Here is a 26441-nt window from a genome sequence, read left to right as displayed (position 1 = left end):
TTTTTTTTCATTTCCATTTCTGAAGCAGGAGATATGTTTGTAAATTACCTACTAAATGTTGTTTGATATTTTTGCAAAGCTACTGAAGATCCATCTGCATTAGCCCTCCCTAATTTTTAACTGATAAACTAGATATAATACAGCCAGTAAACAGCATGCACCAGTCAGCTATTGAGATATTCTGGTTTAATCAAAGAGTACAATTACTCTCACAATGCATCTGTTGTCACAGTGTGGCATGTTATTTGTAACGGATTTAATGTTATTTTAATATCTACGTTTGTTTCAGTTTAACATATATTTATAAATGTATGTAACTTATAATGTTAAATGTGTATTGTGCAAGTCCTGCCTGTTTTCTAAATTTGTAGTAAATTTTCAAGTGTAATAATCAACAATTTACACACACAGTATTATTGCCAGCTGAAGTTTTGAGAATCTCTCCTAATGAGTAGTCATAATAACATGTTGGGAGACAGAATAATGTTGTTGGAACAATACAGTCAGTATAATATAAATCCCAAAAGATATAACTGTGATAAATGTTTATTAATCAGAAATTAGATATCTGACCAGAAACGTTTATATATTTTGAACATTACAAACCATTTAACTTCAGTGAATTAACTTCAAACATCAGTATTTCCATGAGGACCTTAAATACCTTTGTCTGCAAAGAGACAGTTTGTAAGTGGCATGAGGTCATCCTAGAATAGACAGCTAGTTAACCTAAGTGAAGTGTAACAATGTCAACTCAGAATTAATTCGCTTTTCATGGACCTAGATCGTTAATAAAATATTTAGTTCAAGATTAAACAAAAGACTGAATATTGTTTGTGAGTTTGTAAAATTTTTGTAAATAAATCGTTACTTGTAATAAATAGATTGTTTTGCTGTTTGTCTATTAACATACATTTCTGTTAAGAAACAAAATTGGGTGTTTCAATCTTGTTGGCAAATATCACAAATTTAATACATATCAACATTTAATTAACTTCTATATAAAAGTTAAAATTTCTGGCTATATTGTAAGACATAATGTATGTAATATAATAATCTGAGATTTGTCTGAGATAAATTATTATAGTAACATATTATTATTATTATTTGGCAGTAACAGAATGTAAACAATGGATCTGTATATCCATAGTGCAGCAGGTTGAACAATGGGCTATGTTTAACTATCTTCATTTCAGACTATATATTATATAACTATCACGCAAAACTGGGATATCACTACAGAAAGCCTGGCATGGCCAGGTGGTTAAGGAGCTCAACTTGTAATCTGAGAATTGCAGGTTTGAATCCCAGTTACTCTAAACATGCTCACCCTTTCAGCTATGGAGGCATTATAATGTGACAGTCAATCCTACTGTTCAAGAGTTGGCAGTAAATGGTGATGATTACCTGCCTTCCCTCTTGTCTGACACTGCTAAATTAGGGGCAGCTAGTGCAGATAGCCCCTCATGTAGCTTTATGCAAAACTAAAAAAACAAACAACACTATAGAAGTTTACATCTGATTGGTTAGCTATAGAATGAATATAAATCATGAGAATGGTTTTGGTGCTTCCATGAAAGATCCAAGACTTACTTATGAGCTCTGTGCATTTCATCATTAAGGGTCTAAGTTTCAAGCTACTGCTGTCTATATATTAAATATTTTTCTTATTAACACCAGCTACATTTATTACAGTTCATTCTACCTTTTCTGTTTTTCTACTTACTTTATAAAATTTAACATTTATTTCAGTTTGAACTTAAATGCTATTTTATTTTAATTAAGTCAAATTTAGTTACCTTAACTTTTCAATAAATCTAACCGTCTAATTCAGTTTTCTCTCACAGTTCAATTTATTTCAATATTGGTAAATAGAGTGTATTTTATCAATAATTCTACTCTTTTTTTTTATTTCTTCTGGCCTTAAATTAATCCAAAGTTTCAGATCTCTAGTTATCATAGTAGTCATATGCTTTAGTATTTATACTGCAAATCCCAAAGTATAACAGTTATAGAAGCATATAAAACAGCATATATAAAAACAAGAAAATAAATTAAGTCTTCAAATATTTCAGGTAGTTTTTACGTTTTTATTTCATTAAGTACTTCTATACAGAATTAATTTTTTTTATAAAGTTAAGAAAAAACAGTAATTCCTACAAATAACATATTTAGTTTTCAAAAAAGTCAACACATACACTTCCAAAAAAACATGCAAACATTAACATAAATTTTAAGTTCAGAAGAAAGTTTTACATCTTACTTCATTTCCATTCATGACCTGTTGATACTCTTTACTTTTTATAAAACTTCGTCCTAAGGTAGCTGATAGCTTACTCATGACAGATCCAGTGTCCTGGACAAATTGTTGTTTGGTTACTCAAAATTTATGTACTTTTAAATGTAAAAAAAAAAAAAAAAAAAAAAATCTTAGATATCATTCAAACAAAATTAAAAAAAAATGTATTATTTATTTCTATTTTTACTTGAATTGCCTTAACAAACTCAGCTTTCACAAATTTACCTTTAAGTAAATACATGTATTTAATCGAGAAACAGTGACCATCAACTAGTCAAAACACACTTTTAATAAAAACTGCATCATACAAACATACAGCATTTTAATCTATAAAATTTGTTTATTGATTTAGATAAAAGATTGTGATGTAATATTATCAATATTTCAAACATAGTGTGAATGATAGTTTGACACTACTTACAGTTCAAAATAATGTGGCAGATATTTAACGAAAGAAATTTTAAGTGTTAAAAAAAACTTTAAAATATTATACACTTGGTTTACCAAAAAACTTCAACATTATTAACACATTATGACTAGAAAAATAAACCCCTCATAACTGCTAATTACTTAGACTCATTCTTGCAAACTTTTTAGAATTAGCACAATTTTTACAAAAGAAGAAAAGTTAAAATGCTTCATTGCAAGATATATTTGTAATTGCATTTAAAATTAGTTTTCACATCAGTGAGAAATTCAAAACTTTAGCACTAAATAACATTTAGTCAATTTAGTCAACTCACAGTATATGATGTAACACTTCATATTATTGCAAATTTTACTTTCTTAATCAAATTTTTATGAATTTTATTCTTTGTTTATGTTTACATTTTGTTCATCTAAACACGTACAACATCCTGAACCTGTAATAATTCCAACAGTATCCAAAATTATACAACTGAAAACTAAATAATTATTAAATTTTCCTGAAGAACTGAAAATTGAACTCACTTCTGCTACAGTATCTACATAACAAATTCCTGTCTTCTTAAAGTAATAGTCATATACAACAACTAAGATTTTATTACTCTCTTCTTTATCCTTTATAATATAAATTCTTATGGTTTAATAACTTGAAGTTAATAGCCTTTATTACCATATTAGATATTTTTTCTCTTATTTCTATCAGATTTCTATGAATAAATTTTTCTTTCAAACAGGAACTGAACACAACCATCTTTTATTAAAAGATACATAAATGTGAAGTAAAAAATGAAAAAAACACTCATATATACTGAAAAGTTTATTTTGTTTGAGAAAAATTAAGTTGTTCTTTAAATATTTAATTAAAAAATTTATACAATTTCATACCCTTTGAACTGTCCTGAATTTGGGCTCAGATAAGTCACCCATGAACCTCAAAATTGTCACCCAAAGAGCTAGGGCAGCCTATTTCACAGAAAAGTAAAAGCATTATATATATACAATACATCATAAATAAAATAAACCACTCAGTAATTAGACATATTGAATAAAATAATGCTTATTATTGAATCCAAACTGTGTGTTTACATGGATGCTGAATTAATATGCTACATATCATAGATGAACTAAATCTCTTTACATGTTAAGTTCATTCTGTAGCAGGTCTCGTCAAGAAATGTATCTCTTGTTCCAGGACAACTAAATAGTATCTTTTTCTTATGGCTGTTATGTGAGAATGGAAAAAAAATGGAAATTCTATGTTAAAAATGGCTTGACTATACAAAAACTTTGATGAGATAAAAAGGTTGAGTATTTTTAGAATAGGGAACATTAACTTACCAGAACATCACTTTGTGTTGGTAGAGAAAGGAGAGAGTTCTTTAACTGCCTACGCTGATATTCATGACTAAGGTTACCTTGAAAGTATGTTGCTGCAAACTTCTGGAATGTATAATCTGTCAGGTCTTCAGAGTCTTTTGGAGCTGAAGGAACATTTCCCTCTGGTTGTAACTGATTGATTGTGTTTTTTCTTGAGAGCTCCAAATCCTGACAAAAATAAATTAGTGATAATCACTTCAGCTTCTGGTCAAACATTAAACAATTCTGAAGGAATAATACTCTGAAACAAACATATAAAGTATAAAAAGGGTTCATCTAATATATTATAAAATTGGAAGATTATTTTTCATAAATATGTAATTGTGAGTGAGGACAAAGCAAAACTATTTATTATATTAATAAACATATTTGTATATCTCAGAATATTTTAATAAGATATAAAACATCCAGAATACACATGGAAACTTAATTCTTTGCTGTATCTTATACTCTGCAAAGTTGTCCTACATCTAACTTACATGTAAATAAACTTGTAAGAAACCCTGGCTGATAATGTTCTCATTAAGTAATAATGAAGAGCATAAAAAAGTGTTTCTTTTGTATATAAAAAGGTTCAATAAAGCCCATACTTAGTCTTGAAAATACACATATATTAATATAATATTACATTTTATTTACATAGAGAAGATATAAATGTTCATTATTTTGGAAGTGTTAATTCATGCTGATAAATATTTATTTAAAACCATGTGGCATGTTTGAAACTTACTTTAAATGCAGATGGGCCAGTGTGTTCCAGGGGAGACGTTTCTCCAGGAGGTAAGAAGTCAAACATGTCATCCACCTTTATAAATGACAATTAATATAATATTTAATGAACTAGTTATAAATTAATTTAAACAAATGCATGCATATGTTGATACACATATTATACAACAATATATAACACATCTTGGATAAAGACACATAAAACAAAGCACCTAATATGCAGTACTAGAAATTTTTGTTGTTCAAACAGCAATCAACATAAATTAATCTAAATAAGTACCAGTTTGAAATTCTTAGCAAATAACTTGAGCCACGTCTGAGCTAGCAAAATAAATACATGATAATGTGATGTGCCAAATCAAAATTCTTAAGTCTTTAATAAGTTTTTCCAAAACCAGGTGAAAAAATCATCCACAAGATTAACATATAGTTTTTTAATACAAAAAATGTCAGTAAACAAACATATCAGAATTTACTAATCTCTCAAACTCCTGCAGAAAAACTGTATATCTACTATAAGAAAAAGGCAATAAAATACCATAAAAATTAAAAAAATTTCACTGCCAGCCTATCATAAAATTTCCCTTCATTCCTTGGATAAAAGTTTTATAAGTTGTTACTTTTTTGAGTCATAATTAAAAGCAAAAAATTGCATTTTGATAAACAAATATATAAACTACAGTAAAAGACAAATTTTTATAAAATGTAACATACTGCCTTTTGACCAAGATGTAATAGATGTGATCACCAACATTTAAACCAACCACATCTGTTTGAATTTCATAAACTTTTAAAAGGACAAAGAGGAGCTTACTAATCCATCAAGGATGTCCTTCTAGCTCTCAACTACAACCACCCCTTAATACTCATGTATTCATCTAATATTTTCTTAAACTCATTTAAATTAACTGCCTCTACCATCTATACACTGTGAAGGCAGCCCATTCCAAAAGCCAATCACCTTATTTGAAAAGTAATACTGCCCCTGCCCCCCTCAGCACAGAGCCCTGAGGCTTGTAACTGTGATCCAGTCAGAGATAACTCCATTTATTACTACTCCCTGCTTTCTACTCTCCAGCTAATGTTCCATCCAATTTAATAACATTTTCTCCACATCCACAGATTTAATTTTTGTAACAAGTTTTTTTGTAAAGCACCTTATTATAAGCTTTCTGAAAATCAAAGTAAACCAAATCCACAATAATTCCTTCATCAATTCTTGCAGTAATGTCCTCAAAGAATGACAAAAGATTTGTGAAACAAGTCTTTCCTTTAGTGAAACCATGTTGGCTCTTTGACACTATATCAAACTGATTTAAGTGACTTGGGAATGCATATATTTAATCAAACTTTTCATAATCTTTCCAACTATTGATGTAAGACTAATTGGCCTGTAAATGCCTGGACAATGTTTATCACCTCCTTTAAACATCTGACTGACATTAACCAACATTCAATCTTTTAATACTCTTCCACTACTCAATAACCTATAAAAATATTGGCTAGCAGGTCAAAAAAAAATCTTTAAGTTCCTTTAAAACTCAAGGATAAAAGTTGTTTAGTTCAGAGTATTTACCACTTTTTAAGTTTCTCAACTTTTCTTTACAATTTCAAAGTTTAAAATGATATATTTTACATTAATACTTCTATATTAAGTGTTCTGGTTGAGTCATAATACTTGTAGCTTCCTTTGTTAAAACTGAAGAGATCATATAATTTAATAAGTTTACCATCTTATAAACTTTCATAATCAGTTCCCCATTGTCGTTTTTAAAAGGTCCAGTCCATCCCCATCCTAACATTTTGCTTATCAACTATATACCTAAAGAATTATTTATTGTTTGTTTTAACTCTCTCAGCCAATCCTTTTTCATGTACAGTTTTTTCCCTTTTAACTTCCTTTCTAATCATCTCTCATGATTTCCTATTTCTTGATTTTATTATGTTTATCCCTAATATGATGGCTCAAACCTTTACTAAACCATACTGGATCGTTCTGTTCCATGCCCTTTTTTTTCTTTAAAGAATATGTATATTCTGTATTCTAACAGACTTACTATTACATATTCATTTTAATATCAATGTTTGTGTAAGTTAAATTTATATTTAGAAATGCATGTAGCTTATACTGTTAAATGTGTATTGCAAAGTTCCTGCCTGTTCTCTAAATTTGTAAATTCTTGAGTGTAAGAATTGACAATATATGTTTTACAAAGGCAATAACATATCTTCAGTATTGTTGGACCAAATGAAATTTCTAGATCCTCGCTTTAACATTTATAAATCAATGCAACATGCCAAGAGACAGGTTTACATTGTTGGTTTGCTACAGTTGGAAGAAATATTAACCTCAGAAGCTATAACTATGATTAACAATTATAGATTTCAATCATTACATACTGTCTAATTTCTGCAGATTAAAATTGGACATCAATATGTTTATAAAAATATTACTTAACTTCAGCAGTGAAAAGTCAACTTGTAAACAGCATGATACCAGTGAAAAATATAGCTAGTTAGCTCCCTGTTAAGTGAATTGTATTAATGTTAACTTGGAATTAATTCGCTTATCATGAACTCTTGATAAAATTCAAGGAAGTTCCAGACCAGAAAGAAGACTTAATATTATTTGTTAGTATGTAAACATATTGTATACAAATAATTATTTGTATTAACTATTTATAATAACCATTATTATAAATTGTATTATTATTTGTGTATTAAAATATATCTGTATTAAAAAGGAAAACTGTGTGTATCAATCTCGTTGGCCAATATCATAAATTTGATACATCTCTACACATAACTAACTTCTAAATTAATATTAAAATTTGACTTAGTTTCGGACTATCTTAAATTGTGTTAAGTAACATCATAAATTGGAAGCTTGTCTGGGATAAATTATAATATGTAACATATCCATATCAATTTCTTCCTAAATGCTTCCATGTCTGTCCAAGATCTCCATTCTACCTTCATCATATCTCATTTCATCAAAATTGGCTTTTCCAAAATTTGGAATTAGGGAACCATTCATATTCAATCCCACATATAGTAAAATCTCGAACCTAACAGTGCAATGGTCTTTTTTACTTAAATGCTCATCAACAACAACCCTATCTATCATATTCACATCAGATACAATATTAAATATATTATAACTTCCTCTCTTGCAGGTTCTATCACCAATTGAAGTATAAAAGTGTCCTTAACAATTTCCAAAAACCTATCCTCCCCCCACTGTCAGACTCAAAATTTCCCCAATCAATAACCCTGAAATTAAAGTGTCCCATCATTCTCAGCTACCATTCTTATCTTCTTATACAATTTCTCATTAACTCCCACATCCTTATTTGGTGTGGTCTATAACAAATCCCAATTACAAGACTTTATATCTACTAACATTAACCCAAATTGACTCAACCTTATTGGAATTTTCTTTAATATTTCTCAATAGGATGTAATTTACTTCTCATGTAAAAAGCTACTACTCCTCTTTTTTATGCAGTACTCTATTTCTAGTAAAGAATCTGTTGTCTTGTATTTCAAAAATATTTCCCTCATAAAAATTGTTCAAATCCAACCAAGTCTGAAAGATATTCCATAACATCAAAATCCTCAGTTTTCACAACTGCTTTGAACTCATCAAGTTTATTTTTAATAGTTCTTGCATTATAAAAGTGACAATCACGTATTTTAAAAATACCTTCATGTTTTATACCTGTAATACATGTTTTCCTGACAATTACATTTTCTATTTTACTGTCTAGCTCTAATTTAAAGCTACCATTACAGCTGAGTTAATAGCCCTTGCTAACATGTTACCAACTGCTTTATTCAAGTGTAAGATATCCATTAAGATCATCCCAAAAATCCAACCAGCCTATTTGTTTATCCCTAAATATTGATCTAAGCCTGGTATTCAATCCTAGTGACATGCTTAGTATCTCATCCTCACAATGTATTCTTGGCACCATCCCTGACAAAATCAAGCTTTGACCCCTTTCATTAAATACCCTTATCAATATTTTATACTTATCAATAAGCTCCTCAGTTCCATCTTTCCTTACATCATTAACCTTGACATGTACCACAAAAACTGCTTTGATACATTAACTATTTCTCTGGTTACATCCTGTACCCCAGTGCTTCTATTTACTCCACATACTACACTATCTAAATGCCTAACTAGAGAACTACTTACAGCTGTAATTTCTCTATCCTTTACACTGTCATTCCTTATGATTTCATCTACTTTCCTCACCTGTTCCCCCTCATCACTAGCAAGTGTTTGGAACCAGTTAATTAACTTAAACCAAAGCCCATCCTTGCCCCTAAATGCATTATTTTCCTAGCCGTTAGCTTTAGTTCCTTTCTTAGCTCTCTTGACTTTATTAAAACCTAAAAGTTTTCATCAGTAATAATTGTTTGTTGTTGTTTTATATATAATCTTATTTAAATATATTTGGGAAAAACCTGACAGATCTGAATTCTCTCTTATCATCAAGCAGATTCCATCACTACAACTTTCAAACTTTAATAATTATATCCTAAAAGGTTTGATCACTTTCCATTTTAATTACTATAGAATACTAACATTTAATAATAATATAAACTTCATCATAACCCATTAACTATTATCACTACAATCCACCAATGGTAATCAGCCTGTGAACTCCCTCATAACCTATCAGCATTTATCACCATTATTACACAAATTTTGATATTCATAATATGCATAATGTTTATGCTATTGATCAACATAACCAACTGTGATCATCAAATCTTATCAACTTTCATCAATAGAAGAAAACAACTTTACCAAAACACATCAACTTTAATTAACATAATCTATAAAATTTAATCACAACAACCACTTAAAATGAAAACTTCAATGCACTTGTTTTGACCACCACAACATGTTAGATTTGACCAATATAACTATTATGTACATTTCATGACTACCATTATAACTCTACTATGTATATTTCATGATTACACAATATAACAGATCTGACCACTGTAACTATCATGTATACCTGATGATAACCAAAATTTTCTATGTTTGATCACTGTAAGTCTGCTACGTATATCTGATAATTATTGCAATGTACTAAATCTAACCAATGTAACTCTGATAGGCATGTCTGATGATTATTACAATGTGTACTAAATTTGATCACTGTAGGTCTACTAGGGATGCCTGATGATCATTGCAGTATAGTAGATACAACCATTGCAAATATACTAGGTATGCCTAATGATTATCTCAATGTACAAGATATGATATCAGTAACTTTACTAGGTATGTCTGATGATTATCACAATATAAAAAATATAGTTGTTTCCAATTCAAGTTTGATTACTACAGTTAACCAATTTCGATCATTATAAAGGAGGAAGTCTGGTTATTAAAACCTACCAATTTTGATTCATCAACAGGTTCATCTTGTTTATTCAGAGACTTCTTGAGAGCTAGCCTTTTCTGGTCCATAGATTTTCGTGCTGCTATCTCTTCCTGTTGTAATTGTTTGTCAATTTCTTGAAGACGTTGCTATTAAAAATGGTACAAAGAGGGATAAAAACATTTATTTTAAAATATACTTCACCTGGAGATAAACTGTTATAAGAACAAAATTTTTGGGAAACATTGTTGATGTAACCTTTTAAAACTGTATGCTTGACTCCTCATGTGATTTTCAATTCCTAAACAAAATCACTTTTCAAAACATATTTAGACCTATTCAAACAACATCATTTATCTGCATAAGATGACATTTCTTGAGTTAATTTTCACTACTTCAGGTGATTTTTAATTAAAATAATCTAAATTAATGAATTAAACTAAGTTTTTAAATAAAACATCACCTTTTTTAAATAGAATTTAAACAATCTTTAGTTCTTAGACAAATCTAAACTACTGCTTATTATTCCAATTCATTGATTAATTTATTTATTCTCAGTATGAAACATCCTAAATTTGGTTGCTACAATGTGTTAATATTCAATCTGAGGTATTTCTTTTGATAGCTTGACCAGTCAAAGAACTTATCTTCTGTTTTAAGAGATAGTTACATCATGTGTTCTGCTTTGAAATGAGGGAATATCATGCAGATGTCACATGTAGTAGAGATTTTCAGCTATAAAAAGGAGGTGCTTTGTGACTACAGTTCTGTTGTTTTCACTGTTGTTTCAAACATTCTTCTGTTGTCTTTATAAAATTTCACTGTACTCAAACTTCAATGCTATATTTTGTCTTTTAAATCCAACTGGAACAAATCACTATATCTTTCCTTTCACATATTAGATCATCCAAATTTTTATTCTTGGAGAGACTGAATGCCTATGCATTAGATTTGACCTTGGGATTACAATATGTTATAAAGGTATGATACTTTAGTATTGTGTTTTGGAATTATAATATCTAGCAATGTTTAGTGACAACAACGGACTCTTGGTTCATCTCAACTGTCCCATCCTCTAAACTATAATTTTTTATAAAAAACAAAAAACTTAAAGCCACCCCTTCATTTATGTAGTTATCAAGCTTCTCTTAAACTTATTTAAATCTACTGCCTCCACAGCTCATTCCATAGGCCAACCACTCTGTCAGAAAAATCAAACTATCTTAACTAAAGATAACTCATATCCTGCCAAAATTTATATTTGTGCCCCAATTTTTACCATTAAGTATAGCAAAAGATAATTCATCTACACTATCAATTCCTTTTACAATCTTAAACACTTCAATCAGGTCCCTTTTAACTTTTTTTTTCAAAAGAAAACGGTTTCAAATATCTTAACTTCTAGTCATATGACAAACTCTCAATCTCAGGCACCATTACAGCAACCCTTCTCTGTACCTTTTTCCACAATTCAATGTTCTTCAATAGGTAGAGAGCTTAAGATTGAATACAAAACTCCAAATATGGCCTAACTAGTAATCTATACATAGAAATTATAGTCTTTTTAGACTTGTATTCAATATTTCTGTAGGTGGAACCTAGAATCCTATTCACCTTACTACTAGCAACAGCACACTGCTTGGATCATTTAATAGACTAATCAACCATGACATCAATTTTTCCTGGAAACATAATCTCAAAAGAAAAAAAAATTAAATATTAAACTCTTAAAATTACTTGCAAGGATGTAAAGAAGTTTATTTATATTCATAATTTCATAATAACATTCTGATTTGCTTCAACTAGCTCTCAAACCAAAACTGTAAATTTAATATTTTAAATCTTAAAAAAAATATTTTTAGAGAAACAAACTGAGGGTACCTGTTAAAGGAGCAAAAAACTGTATAGAAGACAACGTTAGATTATATTCCTCTTCCTTCTTTATTTTGTTACTAAATCCCTAGTGACCCCAATAAAATCTGATTGCACAGTTTGCTTTGTGGAAGATAATAATTGAATCACTTAAGTGATTACAAGCTTGTGTCTTTAACTTCAGAGCCTAAAGTATATAAGGAACTGTGCCCTATTACCAGGCTTTTGTTGTCCTCTTTCTCAGAAAAGAAAAATCCTAAAAAAATTTTTTAATTTTCTTATAGTGAAAATGTATTTCCAATGAGTACTTCACTCCTCTCACATGATTAGCTATTTCCATTTGTTACAGCCCTCAATATGCAAACTATATTATGCATGCCACAAACCTTCTGCACCCACCTACAGGAATCAAATAATTCCAATTTGCCTCTTAGGCAAATCACGTGCCACTTCTCCACTAATAGGAGCTCAGTAATTATATATAGTATGAGTGACTACCTCTACTGATTTACCACTTTGAAGTGTGGCAAATGATGGAAGCAAAGGAAATGAGTGAGAAGAAAGGTTGAGAAGTGTAAGAAGAATGAAGTACCTACAGGGTGTTTGGAAAGTCACTGTGCAGTTTTGTAATCAGCATTCATTCAGTTTATTTCAAGCCAGCAACTAATAGCAGTGCTTAGAAACAAAATAAGAAGGATTCAAGCCTGTATTGATGCCAACGGGGGTCACTTTCAACATCGTTTATAATTGTCATTCATATTTACCTCCTGTATTCTATATTGAAATATGTCTGTTAATAAATATATAAGTGCACAGTGACTTTCTGAACACCCTGTATTAAAAATACATTTTCAGTATAGGAAAATTATAACTTCTCATGTGGAACTTCCTTTCTTTTACAAGATTGGCTAAAATCACACAGTGATTAGGAGGAGGGGAAACTGGTGTGAAAAAACAACAGACGTATCTTCCAAATGCATCCAAAGGATACCACTTTAAATGAAGGAGTCAGAGCTGAAGATCCAAAGATGGGAAACACACCACTTCTGATATAAGTATACTCTTCTTTTGTGTAATGGGTAAGAAGTTAAGGTGGAAAATGAGAGGAACATATCCAACAAAGAGAGAATGTGGTAGGAAAATGATCCTAATTGGAGAAAGATATAGTAACTCAATTCCACAGAAAGAAAAGTAGATAAAGGATGCATCCTATGATGTAAAGTGGTTAGAGTATGGTGGACCGTACTTAGTAAGTCAACTACATCCAAAACCTTTTCACAGTGTATCAACATCTGCACAAGGGCAGGATGGGGATCATACTGTCTTCAACCAAGGAACTGTGAACCACTCCAATTCCTGGGTATGGCACAGGATTAGCTCTGAGCTACTTATCTGGGAATTTTATGTGGAACCAACTCTCATGATCATAAAACAGGTCAAAACCACCAATGGAAATAACATCCATGTAATAAGAGAACAGGGAGAGTTGAGGATAGAACTGGAACAATCCCACATAAAATTAAAAAACAAACAACATTACAAATTTGAGAAATTTAAATTGACTGGTATTACAGAACATTTAGAAGATCAAGAAAGTTGGTCAAACATTAAGTTAAGACATTAAAAAGCATGTACGGAAAAACAATGGCTGAAAATGTAAAAAATAACAATAAGGATAATACATTAATGATAATCAAAACATTAGACTGGGAGTAGGGCCTTTGAAGAATGATAAAGGAAGGCTGGTATCTGATGGTTGTAAGATGGCTGAGTTATTAAATTTGCCTTTTCTTTGGTTTTTAGTAAAAAAAATTTAAGCATGTGTGTGTTTTCTTATAGCAAAGCCACATTAGGTTATCTGCTGAGTCCACTGAGGGGAATCAAACCCCTGATTTTAGTGTTGTAAATCCATAGACTTACTGCTGTACCAGATTTAAGCAATATTACTCATCCTGAACAATTAATAGATGGAAAGAAAACTGAACAAGATCATCATATTAATTCTGAGTTTATTTAGAAAAAATTATGAAGTTTAGAAAATAACAAGGTTCCAGAGTCAAATAATGTTTCCCCAAGGGTTTTGAAGGAGATTAAGGAGACTGGATATCTGAGCTACTTGCTTCTATTTTTTGTTCTTGAATAGTGGACAGGTGCTAAAGAATTGGAAGCTGGCTAATGTTACACCTCTTTCCAAAGGAGGTCATAAAATTGACCCAGTAACTAAGGTCCTTTTAGTTTATATTAGTTCCAGGAAAATATGTTGAAAGTCTGACAAAACATATTTTGCAAAGTCATTTAACAAAGTTTAAAAATTTTATTGTACAGTCAACATGGCTTCACTAAGGGAAAATCTTGTCTTACATATCTTCTGATATTCTTTGAAAAGGTTACTCTTATGTAGATGAGGGTAAGGGTGTACGGTTGGTGTATCTGGATTTTGGGAAAGCATTTGACAAGGTGCAAAATAAAAGGCTTATAAAAATTATCTCTATAAAAATATATGCAAGTTAAATCATGTTGGTTATCATAAGTTATAATTTAGATAGGAATAGCCTAAATAGTTTTATGAAAGAAAAGGATCTTGATGTAATGGATGATCAATCTCTAAGTCATCCAAGCAGTGTGCTATTGCTAGTGGTAAGGCAAATAGGATTTTAAGTTGTATCTACAGATATATTAAATATAAGTCTGAAGAGGTTATAATTTCATTGTATAGGTCACTGTTAGGCCACATTTGGAATACTGTGTTCGGTCTTGAGCTCTTTACCTTTGGTAGGACATTAAATTATTGGAAAAGATTTAGAGAAGAATTACTGGAATGGCACCAGGGGTGAAAGTGTTGTCATATGAGGAAAGTTTAAGATTTCTAAAACTGTTAAAGGAGTTCAGATTGAGGTGTTTAAGAATGTCAAAGGAAGTGAGAGCATTGATGCATCATCTTTTGTTTTACTTAATGGTAAGAAAAGGGGCACAAATATAAATTTTTGCAAGGTAGGAGACATCTTTAGCTAAGACAGTTTTATTTGTCTAAAAGTTCAGTTAGTCTTTAGAATGAATTGCTAGGTGGAGGCAGTAAATGTGAGTTTAAGGAAAGGAAAAATAAATATACAAATGATAATGGTTGGCTCTCAGGGTTTTTGAAAAATAATTTTAGTTTATTTTAGTGGATTGGGCAGCGTAAATAATGGACCAATAGGACACTTGTTGTCCCTGAAGATTATACGTCACTAAACACTATTAGCAGTCATAATCACAACGACGTGTTTAATTTCCACTTTGATAACAAGTGATCTTGAGCAATTGATAATTTTTGTGTTGTCGAAAAATGATTCAAAGAGCATGTCAGTAGCTTCAGTTATCTACTTTGCTCACAGTAATTACTAGTCACCTAAGAAAAAAATTTGAATGTTGCATATTTGACACTATAATATTCTACTAGCATCTCTGAATCAACTGCAGTACATACTATTTGATGAATAGGCTAATATATAATAAGAAAACTTCCAGCCATTTACCAAGTCTATGTTACATTCAAGTTTTTGTTATGGCAAAAAGGTAATCCAATCAGACTCTAGGAGGGTAACCACATAAAGTGGTTAATTGGTGTACTAAACAATAAATAAATAAATAAAAGTATGTAAATTTAAGTAAAATGCTGTAAACCTTGTATTTCTGTTCAGCAACTTCTTTCGCTTTTTTGGCATTCATTTTGTTTCTCAGCATTGCTTCTTCTTTGTTTCTGTTTTTCAACGCTTCCTTCACTAACTGGTGCTGTGGTAACATAAGTCCATATATTAGAAACAGTTATTAAGATCTCACAGCCTGTTACAATACCAGAATCACTAATCATTTGAAATTAAATAACCATCTGTACTGTAAAAAGTTGAAGACAAAACACTAAAGAACTACACAAAACTACATATACATACATGGTTTCCTCTCTTTCAAAGTGAAAATCACATTGAAAAATAGCTACATATAGATTTATCACAAAATATGTATTATGTTTTATATTTTGTTAAAGTTTTCACTTGATCCTTCCATTTGTTATTCATTTACACTTTCCTTGATCCTCTTTATCTCTTTCATTTTTATTTACATTTTATACACATAGACTTCCACATGTTCTTTGTTTAGATTTTACTTTTATGCTACATATCTCACTCCAAGATAGCATATATTTAATACCCAAAATTTAAAAAGTTTTCTGAATTCTAATCTGGGACATCCAAATTTCAGACAAGTTCATGTAGTAAATTAAGTTTAAAGTGCTAACTTTCTGTGAGCTGTCTGGTCAAGAAACTAATCTAATGTTTTATGGAATAGGTGCTTATATTCTGCCTTATACTGTGTGTAGAGAACCACCTCACAACTATCACATGGAGTAAAGATACTTTTATGCTTTGCTGTCTCTCATTTGATCAGTCATCTAAAGAGAGAAGTTGTATTATGAATAAGTGTCACATGGAGTAGAAATACTCCCACATCTTGCTGTCTGTTATCTGATTGGTCATTTACAGAGAACATTTGTAATTTGAAAACTATTTTTAGACTCATGTTGATTTTTCATTAAATAAGATTTTTCTCAAATTTGAAAGAGATGTCTTTGTTTTACTTTAATCTCATGGTTGTGTACTCTTCTGTTATTTGAGAATGCAGTTATATAGTTATTTTATATTTTTTTACTTCATAATGCAGTAGTTCACTACCACTTCTGTGATCAGTCATTCTTCTGTTTTCATTTCAAATAAAGTATCTCATTTTGTTTAAAATCCAACAATTGGATATGCCTTTTTCATTTCACATGTAACAAATCACTATGCTATACACAAAGCTACTGTCAGCAAATGGATGTTGAGAAAATAGCCTAATCATTACATGTTCAAATAACCAACCACAAAATTAACCTTGATCAATCAAAATAATTTTCACCAAAATGATTTTGTCACTGCAACACAAAGTAATTGATAAATCATTTGTTTCTTGTTAAGCCCAAAGCTACACAATGAGCTATCCATATTTTGTCCACCACATATATTCAAACTTAGTATTTAGCATTATAAGCTTTTAGACTTACTCTTCAGATACTGAAGCAGATTATGTGTGTATATGAAACCAATACAGGTGTCTTAAAACAAAAGATTTGTTTGTTTTGTTTGTTTTGGAATTTCGCACAAAGCTACTCGAGGGCTATCTGTGCTAGCCGTCCCTAATTTAGCAGTGTAAGACTAGAGGGAAGGCAGCTAGTCATCACCACCCACCGCCAACTCTTGGGCTACTCTTTTACCAACGAATAGTGGGATTGACCGTCACATTATACACCCCCACGGCTGGGAGGGCGAGCATGTTTAGCGCGACGGGGGTAAAACAAAAGAAAATATGCTCATATAAAAAATGAAATGAGATTTCAGCTCAACCATATCAGGAAGTTGTTTTTTTTTTAATTAGCTTGTAGATGTTGATCCTTCTAAATCAGTTTGAACCTAAATATACAAGACAGTGTTGTCATAATTATCCATACACAGTACTCTGAATACAGTTTTACTCAATTTCTTTAGAATGATCGATAAGCATGGCCTGTCGAATTGTTATGATTTTTAATTCTTTAATCTTTTGTGATTTATTAAGCTGATGTTTTATTACTGTTTCTATTTTTTACTAAATTTATGAATTTGAATAAAGTACTTATGTACTGAATGTACATATGATTACTTTTGGTGAAACATAAGCAAAACTAAGATGGTCACATATTATAATGCCAGGTAAGCAAGTGAAAAAGCCATATCTTTGTTATATATGTGTAAGTTTCCATCACAGCTGTACATAACAAAGATACAGTGTTCTCACTTGGAAAATATACCAGTCTGAATAAACTTTATAATTTGTTTATAAAAGCTTATTCTTCAAGAATATTCTTTTTTTTACAGTATTATTCCACTTTACATATTCTTGTTAGCTTTGAATAAATAATATTTCAGTAGTAAAAGTTAACTAAAAGATTAAAAAAAAAAATTTCAGTTGCAGCATAAGTTTATAAACCTCTTTTATATCTGAAAAGTTACAATATTAAAATCTAGAGTTTGATCTCAAAGGTATGTTGCTTTCCACTAAGAAAATAACAATATAATGGAAAAGAACTTAGCTATATTTGTATATAAAATCAGTAAACTTCACAAATAATGTGTTACCTATTCCAACATAGCAAAGATAGTCTACAACATGTGTTATTTGTAACAGAATGGTATTAGCACTGGTTAATAGCTATGTTACTTTTTAAAACAATTTCAGCTTATACAACTTTAAAATTAAATGAAATCTGACACTGTCTTCAAACTTTTCAGGCCAAGGATCAAGCCAAGTAATTAGTGATATAAACATTGCACAAAATGAAATAATAAAAAGAAAGTATATACAAAAGTAACCATATGTTGTGTGATAACCACTAATATTTGAAAAAAAAAAAGTTTGATGCAATAATAAAGAACAATCTGACAGAAATTATTACAAATATTTTATGAAGTAAAACTGAACCTTTCTTTTAACTTTCCAATATCGACGTTGAACAATCATCCTTCTGACACACGCTTGGATCTTTACAATAGCTTTCATTTTTTTCTTAGCTTCTTGACGAATCACAACCCCACGACAACGAGCCTGTGTTATAATGTTTTTTACAAGTAAAGCAGTGCATATGTAAACTATTATTCATAATGTTTACCATGCCTTATGAATGGAAAAATGAGTATCTAATCTGGTATTCATTATAAGTTTACATGACAAAAATATCAGGTTCTACGGAAGTTAATGGATTAACCACAAAGTGACTAATAAATATATGAATTAACATTATTTTAAGATTCAAATAAAGAATTCATATATTTCAATAATAATGTTTACAGTAATACTGTAGGTTTAGCTAATACTATTGTGGGACACACAATTAATCTACAGAGTTAAATGTGTAATACTACAAATGTTGAATTTTTCAATATCAAAATGAAATTTATTTTTAACATAAAACTGTGAGGATACATAAAACACAGTGTAATGTTTAAAATATCCAACTTTAAGAATTTAATGTTAATCTAAGCCACAAATAATTTAATAACTATATATTAAGAGTACTAACCTGTAGAGCAACAATGTGTCTTCTCAAGTGTTTAAAGCGTGAAGCAAGCACTCTAGTACGTATTAGTGCTTGAAGCCTCTGAAATCCAGTTCTCATCTACCAATCCATATAAAATATATATCAAAATAATATTTTTTTATTTTTCAAATAATACATGATTTAATATTTTGTCAGTTTAAACAATAAACATTACAAGTGACTTTAAACGGTAGAATGAAACAGGTGAATGCAATTAAAACATTCTGTTGATGCAGCTCTGTGTCATAGTTTGTTAATTTATTTTATGAGAAAAACAGAAAAAAAAATTAAATAAAGGTAACTTTAAGATCAGGTATTCTTTAGACTGGTTATTTCTGTCAAAGTTTTAACAAAATATAAAATTTATAAATATTTTTGGAGATTTTGTTTAATTATAATTTTTTTATTAAGATCAAATGTTTAGTCCAAAAATAAAAATATGTAAAGACTGTTACCTAGAAAAATGAATTTTTAAGATACTGTAAATCAACTATGCTTGAATTAATTTTGCACAATCAAGTTTGATAAGTTTACACTTGTATTTTTATAATGATATAAACATTAGTACAAAAGAACTTTCTCAGTAATTAGAATACATGTAAGAGTATATAATTCATTTTAAGAGTGTTCAATCTGAGCTTAGAGTTTGATTTTTCAAATTATTCTTTGGACTGTTAATTAGTTTATGGTCATGTGCATGGTCAACAAAAATTGTTCAAAAAAATTCTAAAAGCTGTCAATGGAACAAATGACAAAGATATAGAAAGAACGATTATTAAAGGCTTTTCTATTTTTAAAACTAATTTTTAAGGCATTAAAATAAATGCTAAGAACACATACAATGAGGAACTGTCGTTTAAGTATATATCCTCTCCAGAAGCGTTGAATGACAATTGCACTTTGTCGCATTTTCAAAAATTTTCGCCGATAATACCAGCATCGGACTGTCTTCTGAATTATAAGAATCTTACGAGTCAGAACTCTATCCCTTTCCTGCTCCAGATACAGGTCATGAGCATCCTGACAATAAGAGAAATACAGTGAGTGAATAGCCAACTGGGTTTAACAAATCATTTAAAGTGGAATAATCACTGATTTCAAAATTTCACACCCATTACATCTGATATTATGTTGGTGTTCTATTATCATCACAGTATTCAGTATATCACATATGGTTATCATATGCAATAACAAGTTGATCTAATACCCAAATGTGAGAATTATGATGCAAATAATAAAGATATATATATATATATATAACATACAGTACAAAGCTTTGAAGCTTAGTGTACTGATTAAACTTTGATTTCATCATAACAACAGCAAAAAAAACACAACAGCACATACTATAAATTATAAGACGACAACATATAAGTGATCTTGTAAGCTTCCTTACTTTTTGCATCAAAATAAAATATTGTTATGTATAATTAATTATTTTTCTGTTATTCTGAGCTTTATCAGTCAGGTGACTTTTTAAAATGATCTTTACCAGTTTGAGATGGGTATATTAATACCTTGTATTATGATTCATATATTGGCCTCTGTGCTCCCTTGAAGTACAAACATGTATCTTATATGTGGCCATGAATATAGCAATTACATTTCAACTGTATTTTCTGTTACTGTCTTCTTTGTTTTGGGGTCAATGCATCAACACATTAAATTACAAAAAGGAAGATTTTTTTCTATTTAATTTCACACAAATCTAATCAGGAGTTATCTGCACCAATCACTCTTAATTTGAAAGTGATACACCAGAGGAAAGATAACCATTCCACACCACCCACTGCTAACTGTTGGACTACTATTTACCAACATATAATGGAGTTGAGTAACATACCATATTATTCCCATGGCTGAAAGGATAAGCCTGGTTGGCACAGGCTTCAGTCCTGTGAACTGCAGATTCCAAATCACATTAAAGGAGTTATATTTAACACCTGGTCACTGAACACGTTTATTTAATGAATTATCATTGAAAGGATGTTTTCATAATAAATAGCTAATATAAATAAGAGTATCTGCATAGTTAGATATATTCACCTACAGTATATGCTGGGTACCTAAGTGATGTAACTGAAAATCAGCATTTTGAATACTATACAACAACTGTAACAATAACAATGTTGAAAGAAATCAGGATATTCTGAACATTAGGAAGTTAGTGTACCATTGAATTTTAAAACAAAATGTAACAACAATTACTGATTTTACATTTTGAAGCAAACAAATCATCACTCCTAACCTCAAAGTTCTATTCAGCAACAAGAATTAAAAGCTTTCAAAATGAACAAAGAATATAAATAAAAAGATTAAGAAATAAATTGACCAAGAAAAAAACAAACAACTGACTGAAAAGGTCTTTCCTACAAAAAACAAACAACACTAATTTAACCTGTTCAGTGCCGTAGACGAGATAACTCGTCCAAGCCGATTGGTAACACAGTGCCACGGACGAGTTATTGTTTCATGTTTTGTACATATTTCTTCATTTTGTGTACTACTATAAGTTTGGCTTAGAGAAAAAATAGTACTTGTTGCTTACTTCCTCTGTTTTAAAAATTACTTAATTTTGCTGAAAAAAACCAGCATAGGACCTGCTGTAGCAGCTGAAATACTTGGCAGTCAACAGGTTAATATTAACTTCTGAACATAGCAAGCTTTAAATACAGATCAAAACTGAAAATCAAACTAGTGGTAATTATAATTAATTAAGTATATATTTTTTACGTTCTAATTTTATTCTATAGACTATTTATTCAACAGCAGCTCTTTCAATTGGCCACAATAGGGTGCTCTTACAATACATCATCTGTATTTTTTGCAATATTTTATTGATAAGAATTAGTTATATGAAACTTAGCTCCAAAACTATTTTTACTAGTATATTTTGCTATTTTCAAACTAAAGCTTTTTGTTCCAAAAGATAATGCTTCAAATAAAAGTAAAATTGATTGGTTCATTGATCCAGCAACTTATACGATCAATATTTATCATGCACAGACGATTTTAGAATAATCATAAAAATGAGCTAACTTATGTGGAGAATATTGAGTTAATGTCTTGAAATTCCTATCATTTAAGAGTTTCAACATACATTTCAATTACTATTCACTGGTATAATCAGTACAAGATACTAATACTTTACAATATCTTATTACTATTATGGTATTTAAAATACAAGTGTAATCACTTACATGGATAAATAACTTAATTAATAAAATGTTCTTATAAATATAAATGATTTTTTTAACAATTTAACTATTTTTGTGACACTGACTTTCAACTTTAAAATCAAATTGTATATTAAAAAATACATAAAATAACTGCATAGATTAAGTTTTTTCTAATATTTATCTTAATCAAAAGCCTTAAATTTCCTTCTATGTTTCATCCTGCTCATTATTTATGAAAATTCCTAACCTTTAAAAAAACTTTTGTCTTTCCAAGTTGAAAATCTGTTTTTCCAAGTACTCCTGCACAAATCTTTGCAGAAGCTGCTTTACAGTCAATTTTATGTGATGGGCCTACTCCAGAGATCAGGAATCGATAACGATCCACAAAATCTCTAAAAGAGTGCCGGATTGGATATCCAGCTCGCCTTATACGAATTGTTTCCATCATTCCTGAGTAACGCAGCTGCTTGCAACACAGCTCCCTGTCAAACATCTAGAAAAATAAAATTTCAAACATTTGCTACTTTTACAAACACCTAGATTACAAAAAAAAATTATATGTATATTATAGTATTACAGTTCCTCTATCAATAAGACTGTACAAAAATATTTATGCTACACTTTAAATTTCTTAAATTTAACAGCTGCTAAAATTATTGTACAACTATAGATCCATAACTTTTTATAAAGTATAAATAAATTAATTTTTTTTCCTGTTACAACTATTATTATATTTACAATACCAACAAACTGGGAATATCTTAAAGATATAAAACAGACATGTATCAAAGTAGTGAATCCTATTTTTAGTTATATAAAATGGAGACTGATCCTAAATATTCCTTACCTTTGGCTTCTTAAATTCATTTGGCTTGATACACCTTACAAAAAATGGATGACACTGGCCTAAAGCACGCATCAGTGAATCAAGAGATTTTTTGAACTGAGCCCCCAGGGTTAATGCTTTCTTTCGGGAATCAGTTCCCTTTATAAAACAATAGTTTTAAATATTTTAGTTAATGACACAATAAATTTTTTTGACAACTTGCAAAATATTCAAGTTACTTTTCAGGTTATTTTAAATGGTTTAACAGTATATGTTAAACAAAAAATATACAAATTTATTTCATTAGTCCTGAGCTTCTAGTTGAATATTTGTTCGTTTTTTTTAACTGATTTGATAAGAATAACAGCATTCAGCGTAAAATAATTCATCCTTTTTAAGTTAATGTAGTGCCACTGTTTATATAATTGTTAGATTATCAAGTATGAAATCTGAATCTGTATTTCATTTTGTTCTAACATTTTTTTATCTCATTTCAAATCAAGATGAAATTTGTAATTATATCCAAAAAAGAAGGATTATTTTGTACTATTTTTAATTATCACCAATTAAAAATGAAATACAGTAAATTTCCCTTTCAAGATACAAAATATGAAGTGTAAAATGATTTTCTTCCATTGATTATACAAATACACTAAAACTTTTTTATTGTGAAACATATTTTTGGTGATAACTGTTCATCAAATTGTTATTTACTGCATCATTTAAAACATAACATCCTAACAGAAATCTTACTGACTTTTCATGTCTGAATTTTAAATATATTATCCATGGAATCCTAAACTAGCTAAACACATTACCATTCCCATGTCTTCTGAAAAGATATTCTTAAGAAACTTGTTATTGCTGACTTGAATTAACTGTATTAAGTCTCCACTAAAGGTGTCCCGGTTTTTCTCAAGAAAGCCTGAAAATCAGAATCATCAACAGTTTAAATTAAAACTATTGTGTAAAAACACTATAAACAATAAAGTGGAAGAAAATAAAACAAAGGCTGTGTTAAAAACACTAAAAATGATAACATAAAGTAAGTAACAAACAAATTATTTGGTTGGTAATCAAGCTAAATACTGGCTGCTTTTCTCAGAATTTGCCTACAATCAAATAACCTTAACTATTCATATAAGATGTTATATGATAAAAAAAATTATAAAACAATATTCAAGTTTAAAATCTTCACACAGATTATATTAATGAATGTTATCATTATCATATTAATTTGTATTAAGACTCATTTAGAGTGTCCTCTTACTTTATTTACACTATCTATTTTAAAACAAAATAATGAAGAGTACTGTTTCTATGTAATGTCTTTGCCAACAGATATAAACTAGAGTTTCAGCCACTAAAGAATTTTTTTTTAGTTTAACAGGAGACAAATGTTTTTAAAAATTGTGTTATTCAAAAACTAATATTATTGTACTTATAGTTTTAGTAAAGTCAAAATTACTTTCCAAACAAAATCTTTCTTTGTTTAAGACAGCATAATGTAATATTTAAAAATGATATCCTTGTTGAAACTCACCTCTTGTGTCATAAAAAACTACACCAGCAAAGTGTACAATTCCAAAAGATGTGTTGAGATCTGATTTTGGCTTAAGGTAAATACTGTTAGTGCCATGTGTTTTATGCAGTTTATTTAACATAGTCTGATCAGTGCCCTGTAAGAAAAAAACAACAACATATGTTGCATATGCACATGTTGATATTCTTGTTAAAACTGTCTTGTTATCCATTTGTTAATTCTGTTTTCTCTTCTTTAGACTTTCAAGCAACTTTGTTATAAATATCATTTAAATATTGCATGAATAAAATAGGAGATTTTCACTATAGATTTATAACTGTTTGCATCACATATGTCATACACATGACTTTCATCAGAAGTTTCATTTAATTCTTACTGGCAAAGATGAAAATGAAACAGATTAAATCTACATCTCTGAAAAAAAGATAAATGTTATTACATATTTGTGTTGAAGAACAGTATTATCACTTGAGAGAAAATTTTAGTTATAATAAAAGTTTTATCTCATGCAATACAAGTTTTACTTTCTCATAACACTCATAACGAATAAAAAACAGTATAGTACCAAAAAAGAACTTGAAAATTATAAAAGTATAGCATACTGAGTAATTAAATGGTTTCATAGCTACCTAATATAGTACTTTTAACTTTGTTTCAAATTTTACTATTCTGTAGTCATTAAAACACATTTAAAATTTCAAAACTATAATACCAGTCTATCTTTCTACATTCTATGCAAGTACAAATTTAATTGCTTCTGGTTACCTTGGGAAACTTGCTTTCTTCGTCCACAAGAGCCATTATGTTCAAAGGCTTCATGGCAATCAGATCAAGGGTGTCCTGGTTGTCCACAAATTCTATATGCTGCCAGTTGATACCTTCTAGGTTGTACTCCTCTTGCTCCAGCTTGAAGATGTGGCGCACAAAGAACTGCTGCAAGTTTTCATTGGCATAGTTGATACAAAACTGTTCAAAGCTAAACAAATACACACCAAGAGTTTAAAATCATCAAGTGTAGAGTCTATCAATAAAGCAAGTCTGATAAGAGTCTACTAAAACAGGTTCCTAAAAACTTAACTGTGGTGTAAAAAATTTTGTTTTCTAAAACCATTTCTAAATCCTATAAGAGAAAATGTAAATTATAGCATTCATTATAATTTATCACTGTAACGATCAAGTCTAAAACAGTTTGCAGGTTATTCAAAATAATATATAGTTATTTTAATCAAGGTTAGAATAAAAATACCAACTGATTCATAATAATTCTAAGAAGCTATTAGTGAAAGCAAAGAAGATTATGAAATAATAAGTAAACTATATCATATCTTACATATCCATTGTTAATTAGGCTTTTCACCTACTATCAGGATTCATCATGCCACTTGGGATACAACAGAGAATACAACTAGTAATTTAGATATTATTCATATTATCAATTGAAACAACAACTGTTATGATGTGAAAAAATTTAAGTATAATGTGAAATGTAATTATTAACTAGGTCTACTGGGCTTTAAATCATGGTACAAATTTTAGTCAGTCATTTCATACTTTAAATATTATATAACTCATTATTTTAGCCAGAAGCAGTACTGACTGAAGAAAAGATCAGGTGATCAGTACCAAAAAGCAATTATT

General features: G+C 29.6%; 1 protein-coding gene across 8 annotated transcripts in view; it reads right to left on the bottom strand.

Annotated features, from left to right (window-relative positions):
• LOC143232331 (myosin-VIIa-like) overlaps positions 1–26441 on the bottom strand; it is a 163724-nt gene that overhangs the window by 54383 nt on the left and 82900 nt on the right. For all 8 annotated transcript variants that reach the window (XR_013017498.1, XM_076467609.1, XM_076467614.1 and 5 more), the window contains 14 exons: positions 25569–25779; positions 24804–24939; positions 24079–24185; positions 23282–23419; positions 22682–22927; positions 20096–20275; positions 19238–19333; positions 18640–18762; positions 15772–15879; positions 10254–10385; positions 4833–4907; positions 4064–4270; positions 3611–3688; positions 2264–2356 (listed from right to left, as the gene is read on the bottom strand). Coding sequence is in view for 7 of the 8 variants with exons in the window: in XM_076467609.1 (XP_076323724.1) it covers positions 2264–2356; positions 3611–3688; positions 4064–4270; positions 4833–4907; positions 10254–10385; positions 15772–15879; positions 18640–18762; positions 19238–19333; positions 20096–20275; positions 22682–22927; positions 23282–23419; positions 24079–24185; positions 24804–24939; positions 25569–25779 (1930 nt within the window). In the remaining variant the exon portion in view is untranslated. The remainder of the gene's footprint in view (positions 1–2263; positions 2357–3610; positions 3689–4063; positions 4271–4832; positions 4908–10253; positions 10386–15771; positions 15880–18639; positions 18763–19237; positions 19334–20095; positions 20276–22681; positions 22928–23281; positions 23420–24078; positions 24186–24803; positions 24940–25568; positions 25780–26441) is intronic.

The sequence above is a fragment of the Tachypleus tridentatus genome, chromosome 11 (genome assembly GCF_004210375.1).
Source record: "Tachypleus tridentatus isolate NWPU-2018 chromosome 11, ASM421037v1, whole genome shotgun sequence".
In the NCBI taxonomy this organism is placed as follows: domain Eukaryota; kingdom Metazoa; phylum Arthropoda; class Merostomata; order Xiphosura; family Limulidae; genus Tachypleus; species Tachypleus tridentatus.
The sequence above is the reverse complement of the archived record's forward strand: the minus strand, read 5'-3'. Positions and strand labels throughout refer to the sequence as shown.